The 24,060-nt window shown below is 41.0% G+C and overlaps 1 protein-coding gene across 3 annotated transcripts; it reads left to right on the plus strand.

Annotated features, from left to right (window-relative positions):
• Positions 1-361: 361 nt before the first annotated feature.
• Positions 362-22,743, plus strand: LOC115572585 (oxysterol-binding protein-related protein 1-like). 3 transcript variants are annotated; one of them, XM_030402807.1, is made up of 30 exons: positions 365-489; positions 588-921; positions 1,065-1,245; positions 1,323-1,408; positions 1,494-1,568; positions 1,765-1,876; positions 1,965-2,050; positions 2,551-2,695; positions 2,870-2,937; positions 3,836-3,880; positions 4,198-4,271; positions 4,983-5,046; positions 5,211-5,312; positions 5,423-5,542; positions 5,664-5,742; positions 6,262-6,368; positions 13,019-13,184; positions 15,275-15,467; positions 17,453-17,528; positions 18,061-18,195; positions 18,314-18,411; positions 18,516-18,698; positions 18,806-18,913; positions 19,183-19,272; positions 19,498-19,624; positions 20,284-20,400; positions 20,639-20,762; positions 20,863-20,953; positions 21,072-21,092; positions 21,475-22,743. In XM_030402807.1, the coding sequence occupies exons 3-30, from the start codon at positions 1,122-1,124 to the stop codon at positions 21,575-21,577; spliced, it is 2,919 nt and encodes a 972-aa protein (XP_030258667.1). In that variant the 5' UTR covers positions 365-489; positions 588-921; positions 1,065-1,121; the 3' UTR covers positions 21,578-22,743. The 3 variants fall into 3 exon arrangements, with proteins under 3 accessions (XP_030258670.1, XP_030258667.1, XP_030258668.1); XM_030402808.1 differs by lacking the exon at positions 21,072-21,092 and having other exon boundaries at positions 367-489; XM_030402810.1 differs by lacking the exons at positions 20,639-20,762; positions 21,072-21,092 and having other exon boundaries at positions 362-489.
• Positions 22,744-24,060: the final 1,317 nt, after the last annotated feature.

Here is a 24,060-nt window from a genome sequence, read left to right on the forward strand (position 1 = left end):
ATTTTTTTCCGAGTCAAGAAAGTCACAGTTCTGTTAAAAAAAAACGTAAAGGACAACGCAGCCAGCACTCGTTGGTGAAGCTTGTTCGGTTCACAAAAACCCATAACTTAAACATCGTAGAGCCAGTCCTGTATATTAACAGCCTCACAGAACTGACAAACTCTCCTCTCACATAACTGATGCTGTCAATATTGCAAGATATATTCTGACTTTCATCTTTTTACATCACTTTGTCTATGCCGAGTTTGGAGGCCGAGTTGCCGTTGGTAACGCGTGTTGACTGTATTTCACCGAGTAGTACAACAAGATGATATTTTACCTTATTTATGACAAATCATGTCTTGAAAAAAATCTCTTTTAAATTTACAATCATAATATATGTAATTAATGGCACAATTACGTATACGTAGAAACGTATTTGTCTCTCTCTAATCACTACCGTACATATTTCTTTATGAAATAACTTCCCATGAGGTCCACTGGAAGAGGGTAAAGTATCTTGTATTTTTTATTTATTTATTTATTGCTTGTTGTGTAGTATTTGTGTGTTTATTGCTTGTTTGTTTGTGGATTTGGGGGATTTGTAGCTAGCTCCGTCTCTGCTGCAGTCACCTGTGAGCTGCCTGGTCACATGATGGACACCACCAGCTGTCAGCTACACATGATCACACTTCGGCAGTGAAGTGTGTGTGTGTGTGTGTCTGTCTCTCAACTCCAACTAAACCAGACGGAGGTCGGTGAAAGTTGGTTGAAGTAGGAGTTGAAAGTCTTTTTACCTGTAGGCCTGTAAGTCTGAAGTTGTTGTGTCTTTCTTAACGTTAGCTAACAAGCTAATTAACCTAGCTAGTTAGCTTGTATACAAGTAAATAAGCCCAACATTGAGTCGAAACGCTGTGCTGGTGTTCTCCCTCCACACTTACGGTAAAAGAAAGTAGACAGGCTCGCTAAATAACCGACTAACATGCTATGTTGACAAGTCAAGAGTTTCCAAACTTTACTTGTTCCACTTTAAAGTCTTAACTTGCCAACTTTACTTCTAACAATCTGCATTTCTCTACGCAAAGTGTCCGACAGGGTGTTTTTTTAACAGTTAACATTGGGCCAAAGGCAGTGAAGTGGTGATGGAGGAGCACACACTTGAGGACCAGCTTCTTTTCTACGCTAAAGGAGGCAGTTTTTCTCATGTTCAGAGCCTCCTTCAGTCGAGGGTCGACCAGAGCAGCTCTCTGAATGTCAACTGCAGATGTAAGTCAATGGAAGATGCTAGCATTGCTCTTGTTAGCCAGCATGGGGAGTGTTCATGTTGCTTTCTGACACTGTAGCCAGGTCCAAAGCCAGCTCAGGATGGACACCCCTGCACCTGGCCTGTTACTTTGGACACAGGGATGTTGTGGAGGAATTGCTCAAGGTAAGTGCTCATTGTTACTTCATTTATCATGTCCAGTGCATGTTTGTGAAGCCAGTGAAAGTTACTCAATGGGACACATTTGCAGGCAGGTGCTGATGGAAATCTGCAGAACAGCATGGGTGACACACCTCTACACAAAGCAGCCTACACTGGGCGAAAGGTAAGGCATTGCCAAAACAGAGTCAGCTTGTACATCATAATGAGAGATCCTGTTTGCATTGATGTCCCTTTCTCCTGGCCGCCCTCGTGTCAGTTGGAATTACTGCCACAGACCTCCTTTTCCCCCTCTTGAAGTTTTTTGAGTGATGACAAGCGACGGTGTCCTTTTTCTTTTCTCTTAACTTTGGACCCTTAAGGAAATTGTTCTGTTGCTGCTGCGGTATGATGCCTGTTCCAGCATAATCAATGGAACAGCTCAAATCCCAAAAGATGTCACAGAAGATGATGAAATCATTACAATGCTGGAGGGTATGAAATGATTGGAGTTTTTTTTTTCTTCCTGCTCATTACTGAAGATCAGTGTCCTTTGTTCTCAAACAGTGTTTGGTCTGTGCAGCTGCAGAGAGAAGAGCGATAAGGCGGCGGGAGGAGAAGCTTCTGGAAGCAGCCAGGGAGGGGGACATCTCCGCTCTGTCAAAGATGGTCAGCGTCCAGGCTTTCTAAGAACTTCTGCAGAATAGATAACACTTTGACAGCGTCTCTGCCTTTCAGGGGCTCTGCTGTCTGAGGTTGTCTGAAAGCACAAACAGCAGGATTACATCTATATTTGCACAGATTGTAGTCACAAAAAAAACTCCATGTTTCAGCAGCTGAGGCAAAAAGTGTTGAATGAGATGAGCTAATCGTATTGATTCGCCAGATGGTAAATTCCAGTGTAACAGCAGCGCAAACTTAAAATAACTACCGATATATGGAGAAACGCACGTAGAATAAAAAGTTGAGTGCGCATAAACAAGAGAAGATTTAATAGACACCAGAATCACAGACAGCCACAAAAAAGAAATGTCACTACCGATTTAGGATTATAATTGACTGATTTAATATTTAGATATAGCTACGTTTCTATTAAAGTAACATGTGTAAAAGAGCTAAAAATGTCACTGTCTTCTGCTTCATTAAGATGTTTGTCGTCTGATCCTTAGCTCAGTGAAAAACAGCCTCCAGATATTCACTGCAGGGACTCGGTGGGAAATACGCCATTGCACTGTGCAGCCTACAGAGGGCAGAGGCAGTGCATAATAAAGCTGCTCAAGTGTGGAGCCAGCCCCAATATTAAAAACTGCAATGGTATATCTCTTACTTTCAACATCATCTCTTGTTATTCTGACTAATGTATTATTAGAACAGTTTAACACAATTTCCTCTCAGAAAATATATATTTTTTTGTCAGTGCTACAGTAAAGTGCATTTTGTTTCCTGAGTATTTCCTGATGAATTATTACATGACTGGCTGTATTTCAGAACAGACCGCATTAGACTTGGCCCGCAATGAAGAACTGAGACTGATTCTAGCAGCCTATCAAGTCAAGGTAAGGGCAGAAAGGTAGTTAATCATCCTAGTATATCATCTAAATTAATCAACCTATTGATTTTGAGTTTTTTCCTTTTGCTAGAAGGGAAAATCAGTAAGGTACATTAATTAGGGTACTGTAGTGCATGTGTCCACCTTTTTGCATGTTGTATAATAAAAAAATGGAATGCATGTATTCCTGAGTCAGTGTCATTCAGCCGGTCTGTTGCGGCTCTACAACACATGGTGATATTTAAATTTGGTATCTGATTCATGGCTCTCAAAGGATGATTTCTAATCATTTTAGCAATCCTCTGGCATCACCTGCCACCACCAGAATCTAGCCAGGAAAAATAAAATTGAACAGACTTCTGAGAAATGTACTGTTCGCCAGAAGATTCCTATTTCCGCCACACCATGAGTGAATAACATCTTTTTGTATTTTAAGTCAATATCTGGTGTATATAGCACTTTTGATCACAGATTAGATGTTTACACATTCTATTTTAAAGAGGTTGCCTTTGCTATCCTGCACCTGCCCTAGACATAGGTGCCAAAAGACCTTTTCTGCAGGTGCTCTTTTCATCCATTTCTATACATTTTCACTGTAGGTCTGGGGACTGTGGAGAAGAAGCCTTGCAAGTCAGCAGTCATGCTCTTGCTTGGATGTCTGATTAGCCTGGCACAGTTTCAGTGCAGAGTATTGCATGGTCATGGTGGAAACAAAAAGAAAAGGGCATGCACTAAGCTGTTAAGTAAATTAAAGAATATGTTATTCACCTCTGAAATGAGGCAGGTTTTTACTGAAGAAAACAATCTGAGCTTCAGGTTTTCCGCTCTCACCAAAAACCCTTTAAGGCTGTTGATCAGATTCTGTCTGTACACAAGTCTGAGAATTATTATTTATTCCCACAAAGGATGCGAGCAGTGGGGTGCAGAAGATTGAAGGCCCTCTTTGGAAGGTACCCAGATGTTGAAGTGTATTCTTTTCTACACTTAATATGTTGGACAGTGTTTTTGTTCAGACTCCACGCTGCATGATATAGAGTTGCCTTTTTTTCTATTATTCAACACACAGTATCATCGTTATTACATAGAAAAGGTTTCTTCAAACCATTTAATCCTTTTTTCCCCTTGTTTTAGTATTTATGTCTTTGAGCATTATCTGTGAGTTGTACAATTGTATTTTGTGCTCTCCATCTACACAGGATTTATTCATGAACTTCTGTGATTTCAAGTTGCTACGTAGTTTATCTGTGATTTCATGTTTTTCTGGCAGAGTTCACGCTTTCTCGGATGGAGATCCCACTGGGTGGTAATTGAGGATGGAACTCTCTCCTGGTACCACAAACAGTGAGTTAACTTTTATATGTATGCAGTTTTCTTAAGCTAAAAAGTATAGACCCAATCACACTCACTTCTGGGTAGAGAAATGGTGACTTGAGTAGATATATGGGAAATCTACAATTTTATGTATTTTTGTAGTTATGTTCAGCTGTAGCTGCAAGTTTAACGGTGTGTCAGGTAGTTAAACACGGTGGCCCGGCTTATCTGACATTGCTTATTTTACAAATTGTGTAGGTTTGCATGAGTTCATTATAAACAAAATCTCTCAAAGAGCGACATCTAACTGGACTGCCAGCTTTCGGTAAACTCAAGCTGTCATTTTCTTTTGTCTTTAGCCAAACGGGTTATTTAGTTTTCCAAACATAACATTAGTGACGTTAGTGAGTTTTCTACCCCAAAGTAGTTTATTTTAAACTCTGTATGCTGTTGTTTGCATGGTAGATTTTTGCTGCTCATCATCCTTGATCTGTTGAGTGTAAAATCAACAGAGCCACATGTAATCATATGATGCCTTGTTACTGCAGTGGTTGAAATGAAATGAAAGTTCCTCAGTGCATTCACTCAGTGCCTGCAGTGAATACTGGAAGTTTAAACAGTAACTTCATCTGAACTGTAAGTGGATTACTTCTGTGTTTTATTTTAAATGGTGCGTGTGTGGAGTCTGATGCCATGTCACAATGCCTTAGCCTGTGTGCCCTCTCTGTCCCTTTTTTCTAGGGCCGACGCACTGACTGGTGTCAGAAAACAGGGCTCCAAGTCTCTTACACAAGCCTACTGTATGGTAGGTAATACACGGTAGAGGCTCATGTAATTAACCTTCATGATTTGGTGAGGATGCTCAGTACTAAATGTTTAAATTTCAATCACATTGTAGTTGTACATGATGATGTTTGACATCAAGTGCAGTAAGCATGACTGTGGGTAATTTAATTTTTGTCATTCTAGGTCAAACCGTGGGATCATTGCTTCTTCATGCTCAGGTGCTTTGATGACACTGTTCATTATTTTAAGGTGCCTTCAAAGACAGATTCAGTGGCAACGAGAAAAGTGAGATGAGATTCACCTTCTATGCTGTTGCTATTTCCCCAACGCCTGATTAATTTGCTTAAGTGAGCTTTCAGCAACATTGTAAATCTTAATGATATTTGTCCCCCTAGAGATGGTTGGATGCTTTTGAGGCACATTCATCCTACAGCACTCGCCACTGCACCCAAGAAAAGATAATTGATGATGCAGATGGTGACACGGCAGTGAGGAATCTGTCACACGCACTTCAGGTGAAATAAACTGCAGACCTTTTTTGATAATGTGTATTATTAGGTGAAGAATAGAAGAAGTGCCGTTGAAGGAGGAGGGTTTCCGATGTTTAAGTGTCTATTTCGTCCTGTGCTCTTGCAGGCAGCCAACACTCTCCAGCAGAGATTGGAGAGTGAAGTGTCAATATTTCTGTCGATGGTGAAGAATGAGGAGAATTCTGGTAGGAGTCCTGAAATTGGTCATATATCTGTTGAGCTAATTGTGTGTCTTTCTTTTGTTGTTGTTTTGACTTTGGCTAGTTTTATACTGGTGCTGAAAATTCAATATTTAATTAATGCACGGAAAATTAAATGCTCTAATCATGTGGTAACAGCCGAAAGTGCTCCTCCAGTAGTCCCAAGAAAAGGATGAGGGGTCGATTAGAATGGAAAATATTACATTTTAAATTGTTTAAATTAGTAAATGTGAGTAGGAGATTTGGTCACAAAAGTGTCTGTTCTGCTTTTCTGTGTTTCATTGCAAATCCTTAGGCTGTGGATTGTTGGTCATACAAAGCCACAAACCTCAACATGGGTTCTGGGAAACTGAGTTGAGCATTCGTTTATTTTCTGATATTTTGTTGACTGAATGATTAATAATAGTCAACAGATCAATCAGTGTTGAAAAGAACTGTTAGCTACAGCCAAGTTTATGCATCTGCACTATAAAAGATGTATTTATTTTATTAATTTTTCCAAAGCTTTGGCTGGCCCTCTGTTACTGAAAGCCAAAGAGACCAGTGAGCTCTCCAGTGAAACCTGTGCTTCTCTCCATCTGTGCCTTGAACTGCTGTCAAAACAGGAGGAGGTAGGAAAGCATCGTCATCGTCTTTAGTTTTGGCAAACTAACAAACACCAAACAACACAGTTGACTTTGGAATTGATCCATCACCATACCACTCCTCACACATAATGAAATGCAACCAGGGCCATTAAAACTTTACAAAGATGTATCTAATAAACTGTATAATCTTGGTTTTGGTTGTGAAACAGTGTTGGCACAATGCAGGACGCATATGTGCAAGCTTGCACTTCATTTTGCTTTTTGCTTTCTTTTTTTTTCCAATTAGCTGCAGCCCACTGAGCATGAATCTTCATCTCATTGACACCCATACCCTCACCCATGTGCTGCGCTCCTATTGGCTGTCTAAATTATCTTGAATGATTACCAAATCCTCAAGCTCCTCCTCTTTACGTTAGCCCCACTCGTACCAATCAGGTTTGAAGTTTGTGCACGCGAACGTTCCTGTCCCAGTGGCTGTGCCGTGCCCTTGTGGGAGCAATTGAACTATGTGGTAATCACTGGCACGTCTGTAGGAAGGACACAGGCAAGATCCGCTTTTATGCTTAGGTCTGCACTCGGCTTGCAGATCAGCGTAGACATACACACATACACACACACACACAGACACCCTTGGAGTTGGATCCACACACTCCCGCTCTAGGGAAAGCCTGTGCATTGAGCGAGGCAACTGAAGCGCGTGCATATTCACAGGCTCAGCTGGAGATACATGCATTCGCCCTCACACAGTGAAAATACACGCTCGCAGGCACACTTCCACATGCCAGAGCATCCGAACACAGAGGGAAGAGGAGACAGAGACGACATTCTCATCCGGTATCTGCTCAGGTATTAAAAAAAACAGTTGTGTCTTGTATCTCGTCGTTTTTTATAATCAGCTAAATGACCAGACTGTGTAGAAGTGTGCGGTTCCCTGATGACTTACTGTAACGTGTTTGAAGTTTAGAACAGATGAGATTTAGTATCATCTTTTTAGCATGTTTTGGATATTAAAGCTGGTCGGAAGCATTGGCATAGGCAGAAAGCTGTTCATCAATATGCAGAGATGGGATTTAATGAACTGGATTTAGCATGTGAAAGTGAGCGTGTTTGAAGTGATGCTGAACGCTACACTGCTCAATGCATCTTTTTTAATTAGATCAATATATAATGTAATGATTCAGTCAAAGTAAGAGCACAATGAGGATAGATTATATTGCATTGTGGATTATTTGATATGGTTACATGTTAATATTGTTTGTTTAAACATTTTTATGCATTGCTACTTTTGTGATTCACAAAATTAAGATCTGAGAGATGATAAATTGGTTTCACACTTCTTTGTCTCACCACTAATTTCTTTGAAATTGACCCAGCACAATAGCACATGCGGAGACTTTCTGCTAATTGCTGGTTATATTGTGCTCTGTACTGCAGCTCTCATATTGTAAAACTAATAGCAAAGCAGAAATTAAGAATATATATAGAGAGAGATGCCACTGAGAACTCTTTTACCCACATGTGTGTGGTTTTGTATAATTAGGTGAAGATAACTGAATTAATTCTGCATCAGTAGAGTAAACTCTTCTTTGCAAGTCAGCTGGATATAATTTTGCACAACAATGGCCAAACGCAGCACGTTACTGTGTACTGGCTCCAGCTGCTGTCCTGTCACAAGAAATAACCCAGCATTGTTATAACAGGGAGGCTGAGAACATTCATAGCAGCGCAGAAAGCATTTAAGTCATCATGACAATGGACACTGAATACATTTGTAACAACCAGATGGTATTAAAGGAAGAAAACGGCTTGACAAGCATGTTGAAACATGTGTTACATGCATGGGTCTCATGCTGATCTGGCGCTACTACGTGTTCTAACTGGATTATATTTCCTACCCTGCTGAGATTGGCTGTATTAGGCAGTATTAACTCTAATCCCATATACCCATTGTCCCACCGCAGATGTCTCTATTTGCTGCCATGTACATATTTGTTTCCTGCAGTACATAAAATATAGTAGTCACATGTAGTTGTAATTTTTCTTTGACAAATGGGCAGATGTGACATAGTCTTGAAGCAGTTACAGTGTTGCCCTTCAGCAAGAGTGTTGTGACCCATTTCAGCATCTGCTGCAGAACTAAAGTATGCTAATGAGAGTGCCACATTTATACAGTACATGCAGGGCACAGTGTGACTGGTTTGTGACTACACACAGCATCTAAAGTGGAGACATTTGTGCTGCTCACTTTGCTTCTTGACTAAAACGTTGTCGTGAAGGCTGAGCTGCAGATAGACGGTCCTGCACAGAAACTCTCCCGGGGGTTGTGACAGTAACACACACAGATTTATAAGCCCGACCTAGGCAGCAGGCTTCCACACCTGTCAAGAAAACAAATGGAGGCTTATAGCATGAAACCATTAATGGGTGACACGCAGATAAGCAGATCTGTCAGTTTGTATTGCTCTTAAGGCAAGAGAAATGGCAGCATGGTAGCCTTTATTTTTTTTGTCTGTAATACCATTGACACTGGACAAAAAACACTACTAACACGACTAACATCTGGCTTTTGTCTTTAGGGAAAAATACAAATCAGCATCCATTGTCAGGTCAAATGGCTCTACAATATTTGCAAGTATTTATTGGCTCAAGCTTTAATCAGTTATGATGGAAACATGACACCCAGATGGACCTGCTCATTATCGCTCCTTTTCCTGTGCAACGCTATGAAGCACTTTAAATTCAAAGGGCCTCTGTTGAGCTTCTGCGTTACGCTGGAAGCCAGACGTCAGTTTTCAATGGCAGACTCCATTTCTAATCTAATGTAAGTTACTGGTGCTCTCTGTTAGTGGAGCAGAGAGTGGTACTGAGAAGCGGCACTCAAGCCTGCATAATGTCACCCTTTGGACTGTCACAGAAAATCAGATCCAAGTCCCTTACAAAAAGTCCACAGTCCAACATGTAAAAATTGCCAACCTGTCAAATACTGACGCTTCAGGATAGGCGGCTGACCTGACCTATAATCCCAAAGCGTCAGTATTTGACTAGTTTGGAAACTCTAAGTGTAAATATTAAACGAGTTGGGAATGAGACTCAAAAATCAACTCTTACAAATTAGACGTTTAAACAACTTTAACAAATCGTCAATAGGCAATCGTCATGTTACAATTAGCTCACATATGGCCAATAAAAAAGTTCTTCATACAGGTAAATTGCTACTAATCGTTAGGACTTTGGCACATAGAAACTTTTCTGTCTGTCAAAGTCCAAGTAGCACTTAAACATAATTCAATCTGCATTTATAGTTGAAAGAGAGACTGAAGTAAAAGTAGCCACTGTAGCATTGTCAACTGTTCAACTGTTCCCATGAAAGGTGGAAAAAAAGGAAAAATCAAACAGAAAGACAAACTCGTCTCATGGCAATTGGAAAATAGTCAATCGTTTTACCTGTGTTTCAAAATACCTGCATCTTCTCGCCAATTTTGGCATTAAAATGGTATCAGAAGGCAGACTGTCCTTCAAACCCTTGGAGACTGGAGGGAACACAAAGTACCATTTGACCTTTTATCTGAAACATCCCCACATGGGTAACTGACCGGCCGACTGTCATCTCACACCCAGGAGAGACTTCACTGGGCACAGCAAAATGTGCTTAGCTCTCTGCACTGACGTCCGTCTTTATCAGGAGATATGTATAAAAGGAGAAAGTGTCAACCATTTTTCTTTGAATTCTGACCTTTCAGCCAAGGGTGTGTATGGATAGAGGGGTACCTGCAAGCATTTCTGTGTAATTGGTTTCTGGGTGTCTTTGCTGCACCGGTTCTCACGTCACGCCTGAATGGAATCATTTTTTAGCTCCCAGTCTTCATAGAGTCATGTACAGATTGATGCAGTTTGTTACAGTTACAGAGTGCTGTAAAGACCTATAATAAATTTACCTCTGTGAATAGCTTCCCCTTCAGCAGAGAAAACAACATTTAGAACAAAGTGAAAGTGCTACCCGGTGGGGTGTTGGCCAAGGAGAAGCTTTCCTCCCAGGCTTCGGCAACAGCCATTGCACACAGCCTCAGCAGGGCTTAAAATAGCGCTGTTTGTGCTCAGGCGAGAGGATGCAGTGAGAGCAAAAGAGCTGGGATAGTTACACAACAAAGTGTCCTGTCCCTGGGTGGGCTTTTAAGCCAAGTTCCTGGGACAGACACAGCGAGCTCATTTACTTCACACCATACATATAAAAGGACACACACATATTATACGCCGAGTGGTTCTCATTTGTCAGCGCGTTTTGCTGGTGTTAATTAGAAACATGTCAGAAGTGCTATTTTTGCCAAATTGGCAGGTAGTAGCAGAATTTAAAACAATAGGATAACAATGAATATCCAACCACTAGATGTAGTTTTTGTTGTGTTTTCCTTAGCATTAACCTGCAAATTAATTTGAATCACAGAATCCGTACATCTCGAATGATACTGTATTTCTATATCTACACATAACACATATGAAAATACAGGATCATCAGTGTGATGACACCAAGAACAGCAGTGTGAAGTTTATCCTTCACTGTAGGTGCTAGACATCTGCCAAACCTTGTGTGAACGAAGCTGTTTGTTGGCTTCTGTCACAGTTCTTCCGTGTGTGTACAGTACATTGTCTTATTTCAAGTGTACAGAGGTCTATGTAAAATGATCATGGATAGCTTTAGTGTGGTTGTGGGTTTCTGGTTACGTCAGATGTGTGTTTTTGTAGAAACAGGGTGATATGTGGCAAGGTCATGAAAGCATCAGTCGGGATAAACTTAATGTAGCTTGAAAGGTTCTGATGAAAGGCGCTTCATTTCTCTCTGCAGAGTTGGGATCTGCATTAGGTTGCAAATGAGTCATCCTCACCTTTTTGTACTGTGTGTATAATAAAGGTTTGCTGAGTCAAACCTTGGGCACAATATAAATCACATTATACATATTATGTATTTAAATAATTTTATTCACACAATAAACTTCACTGGTTTTAGAGGTGTGCCAATCAGATGTTAATGGATTGGAATCAATCAATATTCTTTAACAAATGTCCGTATTGACAGCCTTTGAAGTTTGCTGATCAGGAAAAGGAAAACTGCAAATAGGCTGATATGTCATTCAATAGTTTCACTGCCTCATCCATCATGTGTGGTTTGAATCTGAAGCAGTTTATGTTCCATCTTGGAAAGATCCGCAAAAACCTGTTTGGTAAAGAGCAGGCGCTCTCAAAAAATACTTGGAAGGAGACTGTATGAACCTTCTCTCTGAAACCGTCAAAAAATCACACGCCAGCTTCAACCGATCAGGTAAACAGTAAGAGAGCTCTACCAACTGTGCCATTGCTAAATAGAAAGTCCTTATATATAATCCAGATTGCAAAACAGTTGGTGTGATATGCGATAGGTAAATAGAATGCAATCATTTGCAAATGAACTGTGTTTACAGGACAACAGTTTTATGAAGTGTGGTAATATCATGTGTATATAATCATGTGATTCACAAAGCGGTGAAACTCGGCCAATTCTCGCTGAGCCTTTCATAGGATGCCCCAATTATGATACTATCGCCTGTTACCAAGAGCCTCCAGTTTGTTCATTTACCTGTGGAATATTCCAAACAGGTGTTTTTGAGCATTAAACAACTCTCCCTGTCTTTTGTTTCCGCTGTCCCAACTTGTTTGCTGGCAACAGATTCAGAATCAGAATATATTTACTGAAAAATCAATGAATTTGATGAGGTAAGTTATTAAATATATTGTCTTTGTACTGTCAGACTGAGTAAATGTCAAAAAGGATTAGCAAATGATCACATTCTGTTTTAAATCATATTCTGTTGTATAACCTGCTTGGAGCACATCAGCAGATGCGATGGCAGGTGTTTCCCTATGCGCTGTTGTGCACACAGCACATAATTCTTAAGGCAGTATGAGAGACGAGGATGAACTTTTCGTCTTTAATAGAAGACATTGGCCCTGCTTTGCAGCCTCTGATTTACTGTACAGTGTTATTTACAAGCTCCTGTTTCTCTCACGCTGGCTGCCTTCCTCAAGGTGACTCTGGTAGTTTCTCCAAACCGTGGAAGCTCTGCTCCATTTTTATGATCAGTGCATTTTCTTCGCTTTGTAGGTGCTTTATGCTCCATTTCTGATACGTAGAAATGGATTGACTTGATAGATATCCTTTTCAAAAAACACAGTTGTTATAGCCATTATCTTGTTCTATATCATTATTGGTAGCATCTGTGGATTTTTCTTACGTTGTCTGTCTTCAGTTTAGATAGTAATGGACGCACAAACAGTAGCGATTGACAATAGGAAACACTGATCTGGTCTGTCCCACAGTGGCCTAGCTCAGGTTGCTCTGAAGGGACACTCAATCCTGGGCTACAGAGCTCTCGGAGACTGGGGTGTTTGGTTCCGACGGGAGGAAACCAGATCTGTAGGCAGGGTTAGAACAATGACCATCAGAACCACAAAGACGCACACAATGTGGCAGTGACATGAACAGATCAATACTTTCATATCAATCAAACCATCAGTCTGTCACTAATTTTCCAGCAATACAGTCTACGCTATACGCATGTAGGGTTAAAAATAAATGAGCTTATCCGTTTCATTTACTGATCTCATCTCTGTGTTTTATCTGACTGGTGGTCCTGTGTTTGCAGAGTTGGAGTCTGAAGTTGGAGCAGGAGGAGGAGAAGAACAAAGCTCTGACAGAGGCTCTGCAGACATTGGCGACTGAGCACCACGAACTCCAGCAGTCCCTGTGTAAGAGAAGGAGGTCTAGTCTCAGTACCCTCACTGGAGATGACTTCTATGACGCTGTGTCAGGTCAGCAGCCCCTGAGGTGGACAGTCAGTGAAGTATTCAAGAAGTCTTTATCTTACTGTGGTGATCAGACCATCATTACAGTGCTTCTTATAGTGTCCGTGCCAGATCATAAATTGAGCGAATTAAGTCTGAAGCGGCATCTGAAGCATTTTGTTCTCGAGTAATTTTCTGCCTCTTACTTCTTCTACTAATGGTGCACATACTGAGCTAAATGACTTGTTAACAGAGTAGTGCTTGTTTCACCCACTGCAAAGTATTCCTGTAAGGTATCCTGTAGAGGTTTTGTCGTCTCAATGAAAATTCCACATGTAGGTCCCGTTTTGCTCATACCGTGATGTGTGTGAGCGTACATTCAGTCGACAGATGTATCGGTATTCGCATATAAATATTGTCTGACATGCGATGACATGAAGAATTTTTCTTACTAACTATGAGGCAGAAAAGATGCTTGGCTAATTTATAATTGCTAAATTCCCAATGGGTTTACTGGTTCGATGCTTTGATGTCATTTTGGACAATAAAGTTTATTAGTAAAATCTTAGATATTGAACAGGTGATATATCCATAACAGCATTTTTCACTTTTACATATTCCTGCTGAATTGATTTATTGCAGTAAAGCTCAAAGAAGCCTGGCAATGTGCCAACAAAGGCAGGGAAGAAGAAAAATGCTTGGTAGCTTGCAAACATGGATGTAAACAATACCAAATTTTAAACAAATGGGCACAACATAATTGTTTCAGGCCCGAATGTAAACATAACTTGAAGACATGTTTTTACAAACAGTTCTCACTTTACTTACAGAAGAATAATAAGCATAGCTTTGCTGTGTGTGTTTGTACGACATGCCACTCAGTCGATTGGCACTCTGTCTGTCTCTGAGATTGCCCAGACAGCAATGCCACTGTCCTCCTCTCTTATCCCCAAGGATAATGAGATGGTGATTAGCCTGACACTCTTACTGCTGTAGTTGTTCAAGTACAGTCATTTTTAGAGGTCCAATATGTGCCTTAAGTGTTTCTTGTGTTTTTCATCTTCATCGTAGGAAGAAGGTGAGGGGAAGGGTATTCAGTTAGTTGCAATCTGTAGCCTCAAACAGTTTTTACAGCACTGTTGTTTACTATATACAGTAGTGTTTATAGTCTGTAGTGCACTTCCCTCTACAAAATGTTATATAATATAATTATTAAATATTTATATAGCACATTTATGCAAAGCACTTTATAATAATTCTGCTGCTCATTCACCCATACACTCACACACCGATGGCAGTGAGATACCACTCAGGGGGCTGGCCTGACCAACTAGCAATTTGAGGTTCAATGTCTTGCCCAAGGACAATTGGACATGTAGACAACAGGAGGTCAGGGATGGAACCCCCAACCCTGTGATCAGTGCACGCTGTGCCTCCTGAGCCACAGCCGCCCACTGTGGACCGATCTTTTTCTGGAAGTTTTGCATTATTCATAGATAGCTCTGAGTTATCTACTAGCCAGACACACACTGCCCTTAGACTCCAAAGAATTACACACTGAGCTGAGTGTGTAAAACCCAGTCACATGTTTCTGTTTATAGAGATGATCTTCGTGAAGCTGTGTTGTATCTTGAACACAGTACATAGGGTACAACCATGCAGCTGTCTGAATTTTTTATTTCTGTATACATGTACTTCATATAAGCACTCAGACCAGCATATACAAACACTAGACTATTCTGCCCTTCCTTTGTATATGTGACAATACTTGTACTGTCAATGCTGTCATTGACAGTACAAATCCTGCTGGATAGTGGGAGGAGTAGCATTCAGCAAGCACAGAGCAAACAATGTTGTAGGAAATGAAGCCTCTGTGTGGCCTCTCATTGGAACATAATCCTCAGGTGGGGTTTGGCTGGCAGCAGGGAGGAGGGGGACTGGAGAGGAACTCAAGCACTCAAGTACTTTATTTGCAGACAGTGTACTGTTCAAGCTGCAGCTTTTCTGAACCGGGCTACTTAAACCTGTATGAATGTATGCATGTATGTATGTGTGAGTGTTCTTGACCTGGCACACTTGGCATGACCTGGCGTCTGCCCCCTGTCGTGATCCCACAGAGTCGGAGTCTGAGCTCTCTGTGAGCGGCTTCCTGTCTGTGGCCAGCTACTCCTGTGAAGAGGACGAGGGGAGAGACACCCCCCTTCTCAGCAGCCTCTGCCATCCCAGCGCACTCAGGGGGCCTACCGGAATGTCAGGGGAGGGTGACCATGGCAACCAACCAGCCCAGTACAATGGAGTCAAGAAGCACAGGTGGGACACGCTCCAGTTATGATGTCATGCTTGTTTACTGGCTTAAATGATGGGAAAGAGACGAGTGGAAATGTAATGTCGGCCATGCCGAGTGCTCTCCAGACAACCTGTTCACTGTTTGTTGTATGCAAAGCTTTGTTTAAGATGATTATCACAACTATTGGAATATATTTTTACATTGCTGAGCAACTTAAAAATCATACATGTGAATTTTTTGCATGTTTGTCTGACCACAGTTTGCAGACGTTAATCAGCAAGACGATAGGTCAGTGAATGGTAGTCTGTGTAATGAGATCCCACCTTTCCACTCCGGTCTGTTTTTGTCGTCAGGTGTTTTTGTTTGAGCACCCAATCCACAGAGAATAGCCTGTTTTGTTTTTCCTGTCGGATCCAACTCTCCAAGCGAACAAGTAGCACTCGGTTCTCGGTGGTGGTAGTGGTGGGGGGTTTCGTGAAGATTTGACGGTCTCTTTCATTTCTGCGGATGCTGATTGTGGCTTGGCCTCTCTTCCTTAATCCAACAAGTGATCCATGAATAATTTAGTATGTGCTGGCTCAGAGTAGGAGTTTGAGGAAAGGACTGACTGGCCGGCTAGTTCTGTCTGTGTGCGTGTGTGCTTTGTGCATTAAACATGTATGAGGTGTCTGTTTATTTGGAATTACTCCTGTCATTCAAAGTCTGTCCCCGGTTGCCCATAGACAGGCCTAAGTCTAGTTGTTGAACATTTCACTCAATGTTTACCTTTCTATGACGACACCAAACCACAAAATAACGTCTTGTTGACACAAGTGTACAGCAGTGCCATGTTTTATTCTATGCATGTTTGAAGAGCTCAGCGATGGACAGTATTTGCTTCGAGACGTACATGCTTAGCATGTTCATGTGTATGGAAAATCTCATTTCCATTTTATTTATTTATTTTTTAGAAAGCCTGAAAGCATATAGTCTTTCTATATTGTATATTTCTCTCCTATCTAAATCTTTTTTAGAATTTTTCAAGTCTTGTACTTATTGTATGTCTGTCTAACTGCTACTGTAACAAGTGAATTTCCCCAATGTGGGATGAATAAAAGTCTAAAGTCTAAGAAACATGAGAATGATAATTCATGAGGATCATCATTTTTGCATTCCAATGACCAAAGATCCATGTGAATCCATGTAAAAATAAATTTTTGGAGCCGAATCTGAAGGAACACAAACTAGGCCACAAGTACAGTGTGCCATGCATCACTGCTCTTCTCGTCCTACAGATGTAGCAAACCCCCCACCCCCTACCTCGTTGTTTATTTAGCTGAAGTAATGGCTTTTATTTGTGTGGTTGACTCAGCTCTCAATTTTAAACAAGGACACCATCTGCCTCCAGCCGGCATACCTGTAAAACAGTCCAAGCTACAGTTAGCTAGGCTGGAAGATAAACTCACATGACATGAGTCACATGACAGAGCAGATGAAGTCATGAAGCGAAGGCAGAGGAAGTCTTAGTGTGAATGGAATTATCTGGTAAAAATGAGTGTTTTTGTGCCTGGTTTTATATGCAAAAAGATCAATTTAAGACCTATAACCACTAAACCAACATACACATGCATTTGTACATCCATTCATGAGTATTGCATGAGGCTTGATCAGAGCAGCTGAAAGCTCATTAGCTTACAGGTGTCAGATGACTTTGTTCCCAAATGGTGGTTCAAGCTATGTTGTCTTAGCAGCGTGCAGCAGACAAAACACTGTGTGGTTTACCCAGTACTTGGGTGAAGTATTGGATTTTTGCTCAGTGTCATATTAGAACAGTAAATAATTTTGAGTGTGGAGGAGATGAGATCACATGCCCTCAGGCTTCAGCGTCTGCCTGCTATAAATTGTACACCTGACACAAAATAAACAATCGAATGATTCTCATTGCTGGAAATTGCTGTATTTACTCATAGATGGATATTATGGCACTGATAGAAATAGCTGATGGTATTTCTCCCTCACTGGCCAACAGATCATGTTTACCAGCTCCTATGTTCTCCAGGAACGATGTCAGCATCTGGAGTATCCTGAAAAAATGCATCGGCATGGTGAGAACAGACAGATTTATTTATTTGTTGTGCTGACTTCAGATATAAATGTAGGTAATTGTGAATAATTACCTTTGGTACTTCATCCTTAACTTATGGTGGCTGTAGGAGTATAATAGTCATTCCGTATCAGTGTCTTTGAGTCCTAAGGGATCTCAGTCCTCACTCAGGCTCTGCCTGGATTTAATTACATTTAATAATGTCTATTAATGTTTTTTCCCCCAATTAAATGTGGCTAATGATTTATACATCAGCACTTCAGTGGACAGACAGATAGATATACAGACTCGCATGGGGTATGCATGAAGAGTGCAGTCATGTGGCTGTTTTTCGCCCCTTTTTTTAATTCTTTAACTGTAAACTACAGCCTGTAGACTTATAGTGTACCTCAGATATCAGCTCTGTTGAATTGGATTAGATTTTAGCGCTGCACCTAATTACATCGAAACTCAGAGTAGAAATGCACACAGTCCTTTGCCTATCTTTCTGTGTCCTCACGGTTTTCTTTTATCTCCTCAAACATCTTTTTCAGGAGTTGTCAAAGATTGCCATGCCTGTGGTATTTAATGAGCCTCTGAGTTTCCTGCAGCGGTTGACAGAGTACATGGAGCACACCCACCTCATCCACCAGGCCAATGCCACCACAGACTCTGTCGAGAGGATGAAGGTAGTATAATGCCAACCTTTACTTTCTTAAATGATAACAGACACCCAGTATTTTCCATCATTAAAAAGTGTACACTATGTTACCTGTAATTTTGTTATCAAAAGTCGCTGCTCTGTAGTGTGTTGCAGCATTTGCTGTGTCGGCTGTAGCATCGCAGTGGGAGAGGACTGGGAAACCCTTCAACCCTCTACTCGGGGAAACCTATGAGCTCATCAGGTAAGACAGTGGGCTGATCAGTACGTTAATTGCACACGTCTTCAATGAGCACACAAAACATTTCACTTTTAGTAATGACGTATAATGTCTCTGTTGTCCATCAGAGAAGATTTGGGCTTCAGGTGGATGTCAGAGCAAGTAAGCCATCACCCTCCAGTCAGTGCCTTTCAAGCTGAAGGCCTCAAGGACGATTTTGTCTTCCATGGCTCCATCTACCCCAAACTCAAGTTTTGGGGAAAGAGCATAGAAGCTGAGCCCAAGGGACTCATCACACTGGAGCTGCCCAAGTGAGTGTACAGTCTTCAGACTGCTTTGTAAATCTGATTTGATCCCTTGTTAGGGGTTTGCATCATCATTTTTTACTTGTGTGCCTTCTGCTTCTTTGTCTATGAAGATATAACGAAGCCTACACCTGGACAAATCCCACCTGCTGTGTCCACAATATAATTGTTGGCCAGCTTTGGATTGAGCAGTACGGCAACGTGGAAGTGATCAATCACAAGTAATTAGAAAACTCCCTCTTCTTTGTGCTGTCCTGTTTGTCTGGAAATGTGTGTTTGCCTGCTGCACTCACGTGCATGAATATCTTTCCTTCTGTGCTTTGCAGTGCAGTGTTGATCTACTTTCGGATTCAGCTTATTGATCATGGGAGTAGAACTGGGACAGTTGCCGTTAGAATAGGAGAGCAGGATAATTAATGTTTGAAAGCCTCATCTTGCCGAAGGAGAATAGTGAAAGAGAATTCGTTAACAGCCTGTCATCCTGTGGTAGGACTGGAGAGAGATGCAGCATGACGTTCAAGCCCTGTGGCCTCTTTGGAAAAGAGCTCCATAAAGTGGAGGGATATATTCTAGATAAAAGGTATCTTCTCCCTTTAATTAGCAGCGATTTCATTATTAATCTAATGTTTTATATTGCCCTAAAGTTATGTACATTTATAATAATTACTACATTGTTAATTATCTTACGTAACATAACACGATGTTTATATCAGAGGAGCTTTACCCATTAAAATTGTTGGAGCAGTAATGCTCAGTAATGATGTAACTTAACCTGTTTTATTAATATTTGTGTCTTTGGTTGCAGCAAAAAGAAGCTTTGTGCAATATACGGCAAATGGACTGAATGCTTATACACAGTAGACTGTGCTTCCTTTGATGCCCACAAAAAGACTGACAGGAAGAATTCAGAGGATAAAAAGGGAAATAAACAGGTATTCAGTTTTACTGCTTTTAAAATCATGTATGTTCTGTTCCCATTTGGTGCAAGTTAAAGGGACAGTTCATCCAAAAATACCTATTTTTTTCTCTTACCTGTAGCGCATTTATACATCTAGAATGTTTTGGTGAGCGTTGCAGATTTTTGGCGATAGCGGCGACTTTTTTGAGCAGTTTCATGTAGGAACTATGTTCTTTTGGCATCACCACACCGAGAAAAGCGTGCATCTGCTCATGGACGTGAGGCCTCTTATTGTGACAGCGTGGGGTGTGAATATTAATGCCATCCATGAGTAGATGCTCGCTTCCTTCTGGGTGTTGATACACTTGGCAGGTGTAGTTTAAGTTCTGTTGATTTTCTTGTGTGTCTGGGTCATGATTTCTAGAAAGTGACATTGCTGTTGAGTTTTTCCCATTTAGTTTTTGGCTCTTTGGGCACCAAGTTCCATCTAGTTCCATTAGATTCAAGAGAATGCAAAGCTCCCTACTGCTCATCTCCAAAACTCTGCTATTCACCAAAAACATTTTGTTGGATAAATGTCACCACAGGTAAGAGGAAAAATATGTATTTTTGATTTTGGGGGTGAAATGTCCCTAAAAGTGTGTGTGTGTGTGTGTGTGTGTGTGTGTGTGTGTGTGTGTGTGTGTGTCTCAGAGCAGTGTGGATGAGGAGCCAGAAGAGATGCCTCCGCCTGATGCTGAGACAGTCCAGGTCATCCCGGGCAGCGAGCTCGTTTGGAAGATAACGCCTCGACCAGACAACTCAGCCAAGGTACGAGGAGACAGGAGAGGGTGGAGGAAGAAAAATGTGTAAATCTGATAAAGAAAAGTCTGGCATAATGGCTATGGATGGATGGATAGATAGATGGATAGATTGACAGATAGCTTTATTAATCCCCGAGGGGAAATTAGGTGATCATAGCAGCAGGTACATTCAAACACGAGGTGTTTTGTATTATTTGTCAATTTGACAGCAGATATTTTATGGTTGTTCCTTCTCTGTGTGGCAGTTCTATGCATTCTCCACATTCGCAATGCACCTCAATGAGCTGGAGAAGAGCATGGAGGGAGTTATTCCTCTAACAGATAGTCGCCTCAGACCTGATATTCGCGCCATGGAGAATGGAGATATAGGTGAAGTTTATGACATAGGTTTGGTTTTTTTTTGGCACACCAGCTTAAAAACCATCTGTGGTGATATCCAAGTTTTCTATATTTGTGCCCTCCTTTATAGATTTGGCAAGTGCAGAGAAGAAGAGACTTGAGGAAAAACAGAGAATGGCACGGAAAAACCGCACCAAATCATCAGAGGACTGGAAAACAAGGTCAGTCACAGGGTAATAGGATGTAATGCCATTACCTTAATGATATGTTTTTTACTAATTGCCTCCCTTATTGTCTTGTTTTGCCAACTATGCTGCCCCCTTTATTATACTTGAGAAGGAATGCTGCACTTGGCCCAAGGTTTGGTTCAGAGCTTTGCTTTATTGCTGTTGTTTTCTTTGGTGTGAAGTGCTGCACTACACCACACCGCCCTCCTCAGGACAAAATGCACAACTGCAACTGTCTGTTTGTCAAGACTCTGGCAGTCACGACGATGCTGATGCTCGATACTGGATAATTGGTTTTGAACGAGGAAGAATTGTGTTATGCAGTCTGTCCGTGTTTTGACTTGTCCGTGTTTCCCATAAGGCATAAGACACCTGATTTTTCATTGTAGTCATACATTTGTGGTAGCTCTCAGAGACCAGCAGAGATAGAGACGATAAAAAAGATAAGAATAACAAGATAAGGAATAGAACTGTAATCATATTAAATGATTCTTCTCGTTGTTCAAACTCTGCAGGTGGTTCCAGCAAGGACCCAACCCTCACAACAAAGCTCAGGACTGGCTCTACTTGAAAGGCTACTGGGAAAGAAACTACACTCACCTGCCTGACATCTACTAATAAGAAGAAATGCACTCAGATCCACAGATCCATCCAATTGGATATCTACTTTTACCACCTTTTGGACTTTATCTGCTGTTCTGAGGTTTGTCCTGCAACCAGTGTCCTTAAAACACTGAACGGACCCAGAGGCATATATTCTTAAATAGATGTGTATGAACAGAAAGCACAAAAACTCTCTTTTTGCGTATTTATGATGGTCCTTGACCACTTAAGTATGGTATAGGCATGTATTGGAAAAACTAGAATGTATTTTAGGAATATTTATATGAATAAATATGTTAGATAGATGGAGTGTTTAAATAGCAACCTTGGTTTTGTTTCTGGTAGTTTGTCCGTAATTCCTGCTGGTGATAAAAACATTTTACTCATCGGCTTCAGTGCAGCGAGGCCACTGCAAACCGCTACAATGGAGTGCATGATGCATCCTGAGCATACTGATTAGAGGTTTATTTAACTCTTATTCTATTATTCATTCTATAATTCATTGCAGAGTATTAAAAAGGGAACAGTTAGGGAATACTTGCCTTTGTTTTCACTTTAACTACAGTGAGTGTTGCAGATAATTAGTATTTGACTGGATGTGTTCAAAATCTGCTGATTATTAATCTCTGTCTTGCCATTTCTCTTCAGAGCTGATGATGGTGAGTAAAATGATTCCACATCAGACGAGAATCACGGAAGCTACCACAGAAATAAGACTTAAGTTTTCACGATAAAATGAATGTTTAAATCATCATTAAGCCCTCAACTATGTACTGTATAGAAGAGTATAGAGACTTACTGAGTTGCACATAAGTCTACCTGACTGTAGATACTGTAGCACTTTTTACTCTACTGAAGCAGGGACACTGGCTCTGCACTTATAGATGTGTGTGTGTGCGTGTGCGCGCGTGTATAGAAAGGTCTTGCCATAGTTAAAGTACAAATATATTCCTAGTGCTGTTGATCTAATTGAAATCTAACCCCTCACAATAAATGCATGTGCGTCACTATAACTATGCAAGCCTTACCTCCTTCACACTCAAGCACTGAATATACCTTTTCTCATGTTGTGGATAGCTGCTATAAGTTTTAGTTGTTTTTTTTTTTCTGTTATCACTCTTTTGGGTATCAATACAGAATTTCTATTGTTGCTAAATAAAAGCTTAATGTTAGTTGAACTATTTTGGTTTTGTGCGATCATCTGTCTTTTGGATTATGGCACATATTTTAACTGCATGCCATCCACCCCACTGCCTTGTCTACCACAGGCCATGTCCTACTTATCATTTCCCGAGCGACCCATCATAAAATGTGTCTTGGCCTTTCTGTTTTAGTGATTCACCTCCAAAATTATGCACTGTTCTTTCTCAAATTCATCCATGGATCCCTCGGGGATCTGCAAAATCCAGATTGAAATTCCTGGCGGAGGTTCAACCGGCCTGTATGAACAATTATTGCTTTTATGTTTTGCCATTTTAAAATACACACAGTCACTAGTTTATCGAGGTCACCTGGTCAAAAATGAATGCAGCCTAATAAACAGCAGTTTTGCAATAAATCCATCCTTCACAGAGGTTATACTATTCAGGTTTTGTTTGAACTCTGTCAGAGGTTTTGATTAAGTGTTGTTGAGGTGCAGTTTCGCTCCCACTGTATTGCAGTGATTCTAATATTTTGTCCATGCCATTAATATTGAGGGAGGACAAATGTGATGGATTTTCCCTGTGGCTCATGTGTGAGTACAGTGTGTTTAAAGTCCGTGTAAAGCGGCAAAAAATTGTGTTATGAGTTTGTCACACCAAAGAAACATGTATCATTGACCACTGAGCCAAATTTGAAAGATTAAAAAAATTGTTAAGTATATAAAATTAGGTCTCTAAATCATGGAAAAACAAGCACTTCTTTCTGCTGTGAAACGCTGGGGGCGTGTCAGTTAGAGGCGCTGGAACCACGCCCATGCAGCGGGGGCTACACGTCATGTTAATGACGTCGGTGTCTCCCCAGGTGTTCCCCAGGTGTTCCCCTTGTCTATCTAAACCCGCGGACAGTTTATAATCATATAGATGCTGTTATAACGTGTATTGATTGAGATCCTGACCCACTAAACATCCTGGAAAGTGACGGAGTGAAGTTTTTCGCGCTAAATTACATAATTATACATAATCACCATCAGTAACAGGACGCTGTCTGACTCTGTCACTCGCGGGGACGGAGGCTGTTTTCTGGGGGACAGTTCCCTGTAGTCTTGGTCAGGAGGGCTGGCGGTCGCGGTGATTTATTTTCGTCAAACACTCGGTGAGTTAAACACTATTGTGACAAGCGTGACAGACGCTGTTTTGTGAGCAGAAATGTGAGGAAGAGTCGGGAGGACAGGGAGGGGACGGACAGGAGGACAGACGCTTCTCCACATACAGCTGTGGGATGTGTTTTCCTCATATAAGTTGCTAAAGACAGTTATAGTTACTACGTTACTTTTGTTCGGTCATGTAACGTTGCTT

This window comes from Sparus aurata, chromosome 21 (genome assembly GCF_900880675.1).
Source record: "Sparus aurata chromosome 21, fSpaAur1.1, whole genome shotgun sequence".
NCBI lineage: Eukaryota > Metazoa > Chordata > Actinopteri > Spariformes > Sparidae > Sparus > Sparus aurata.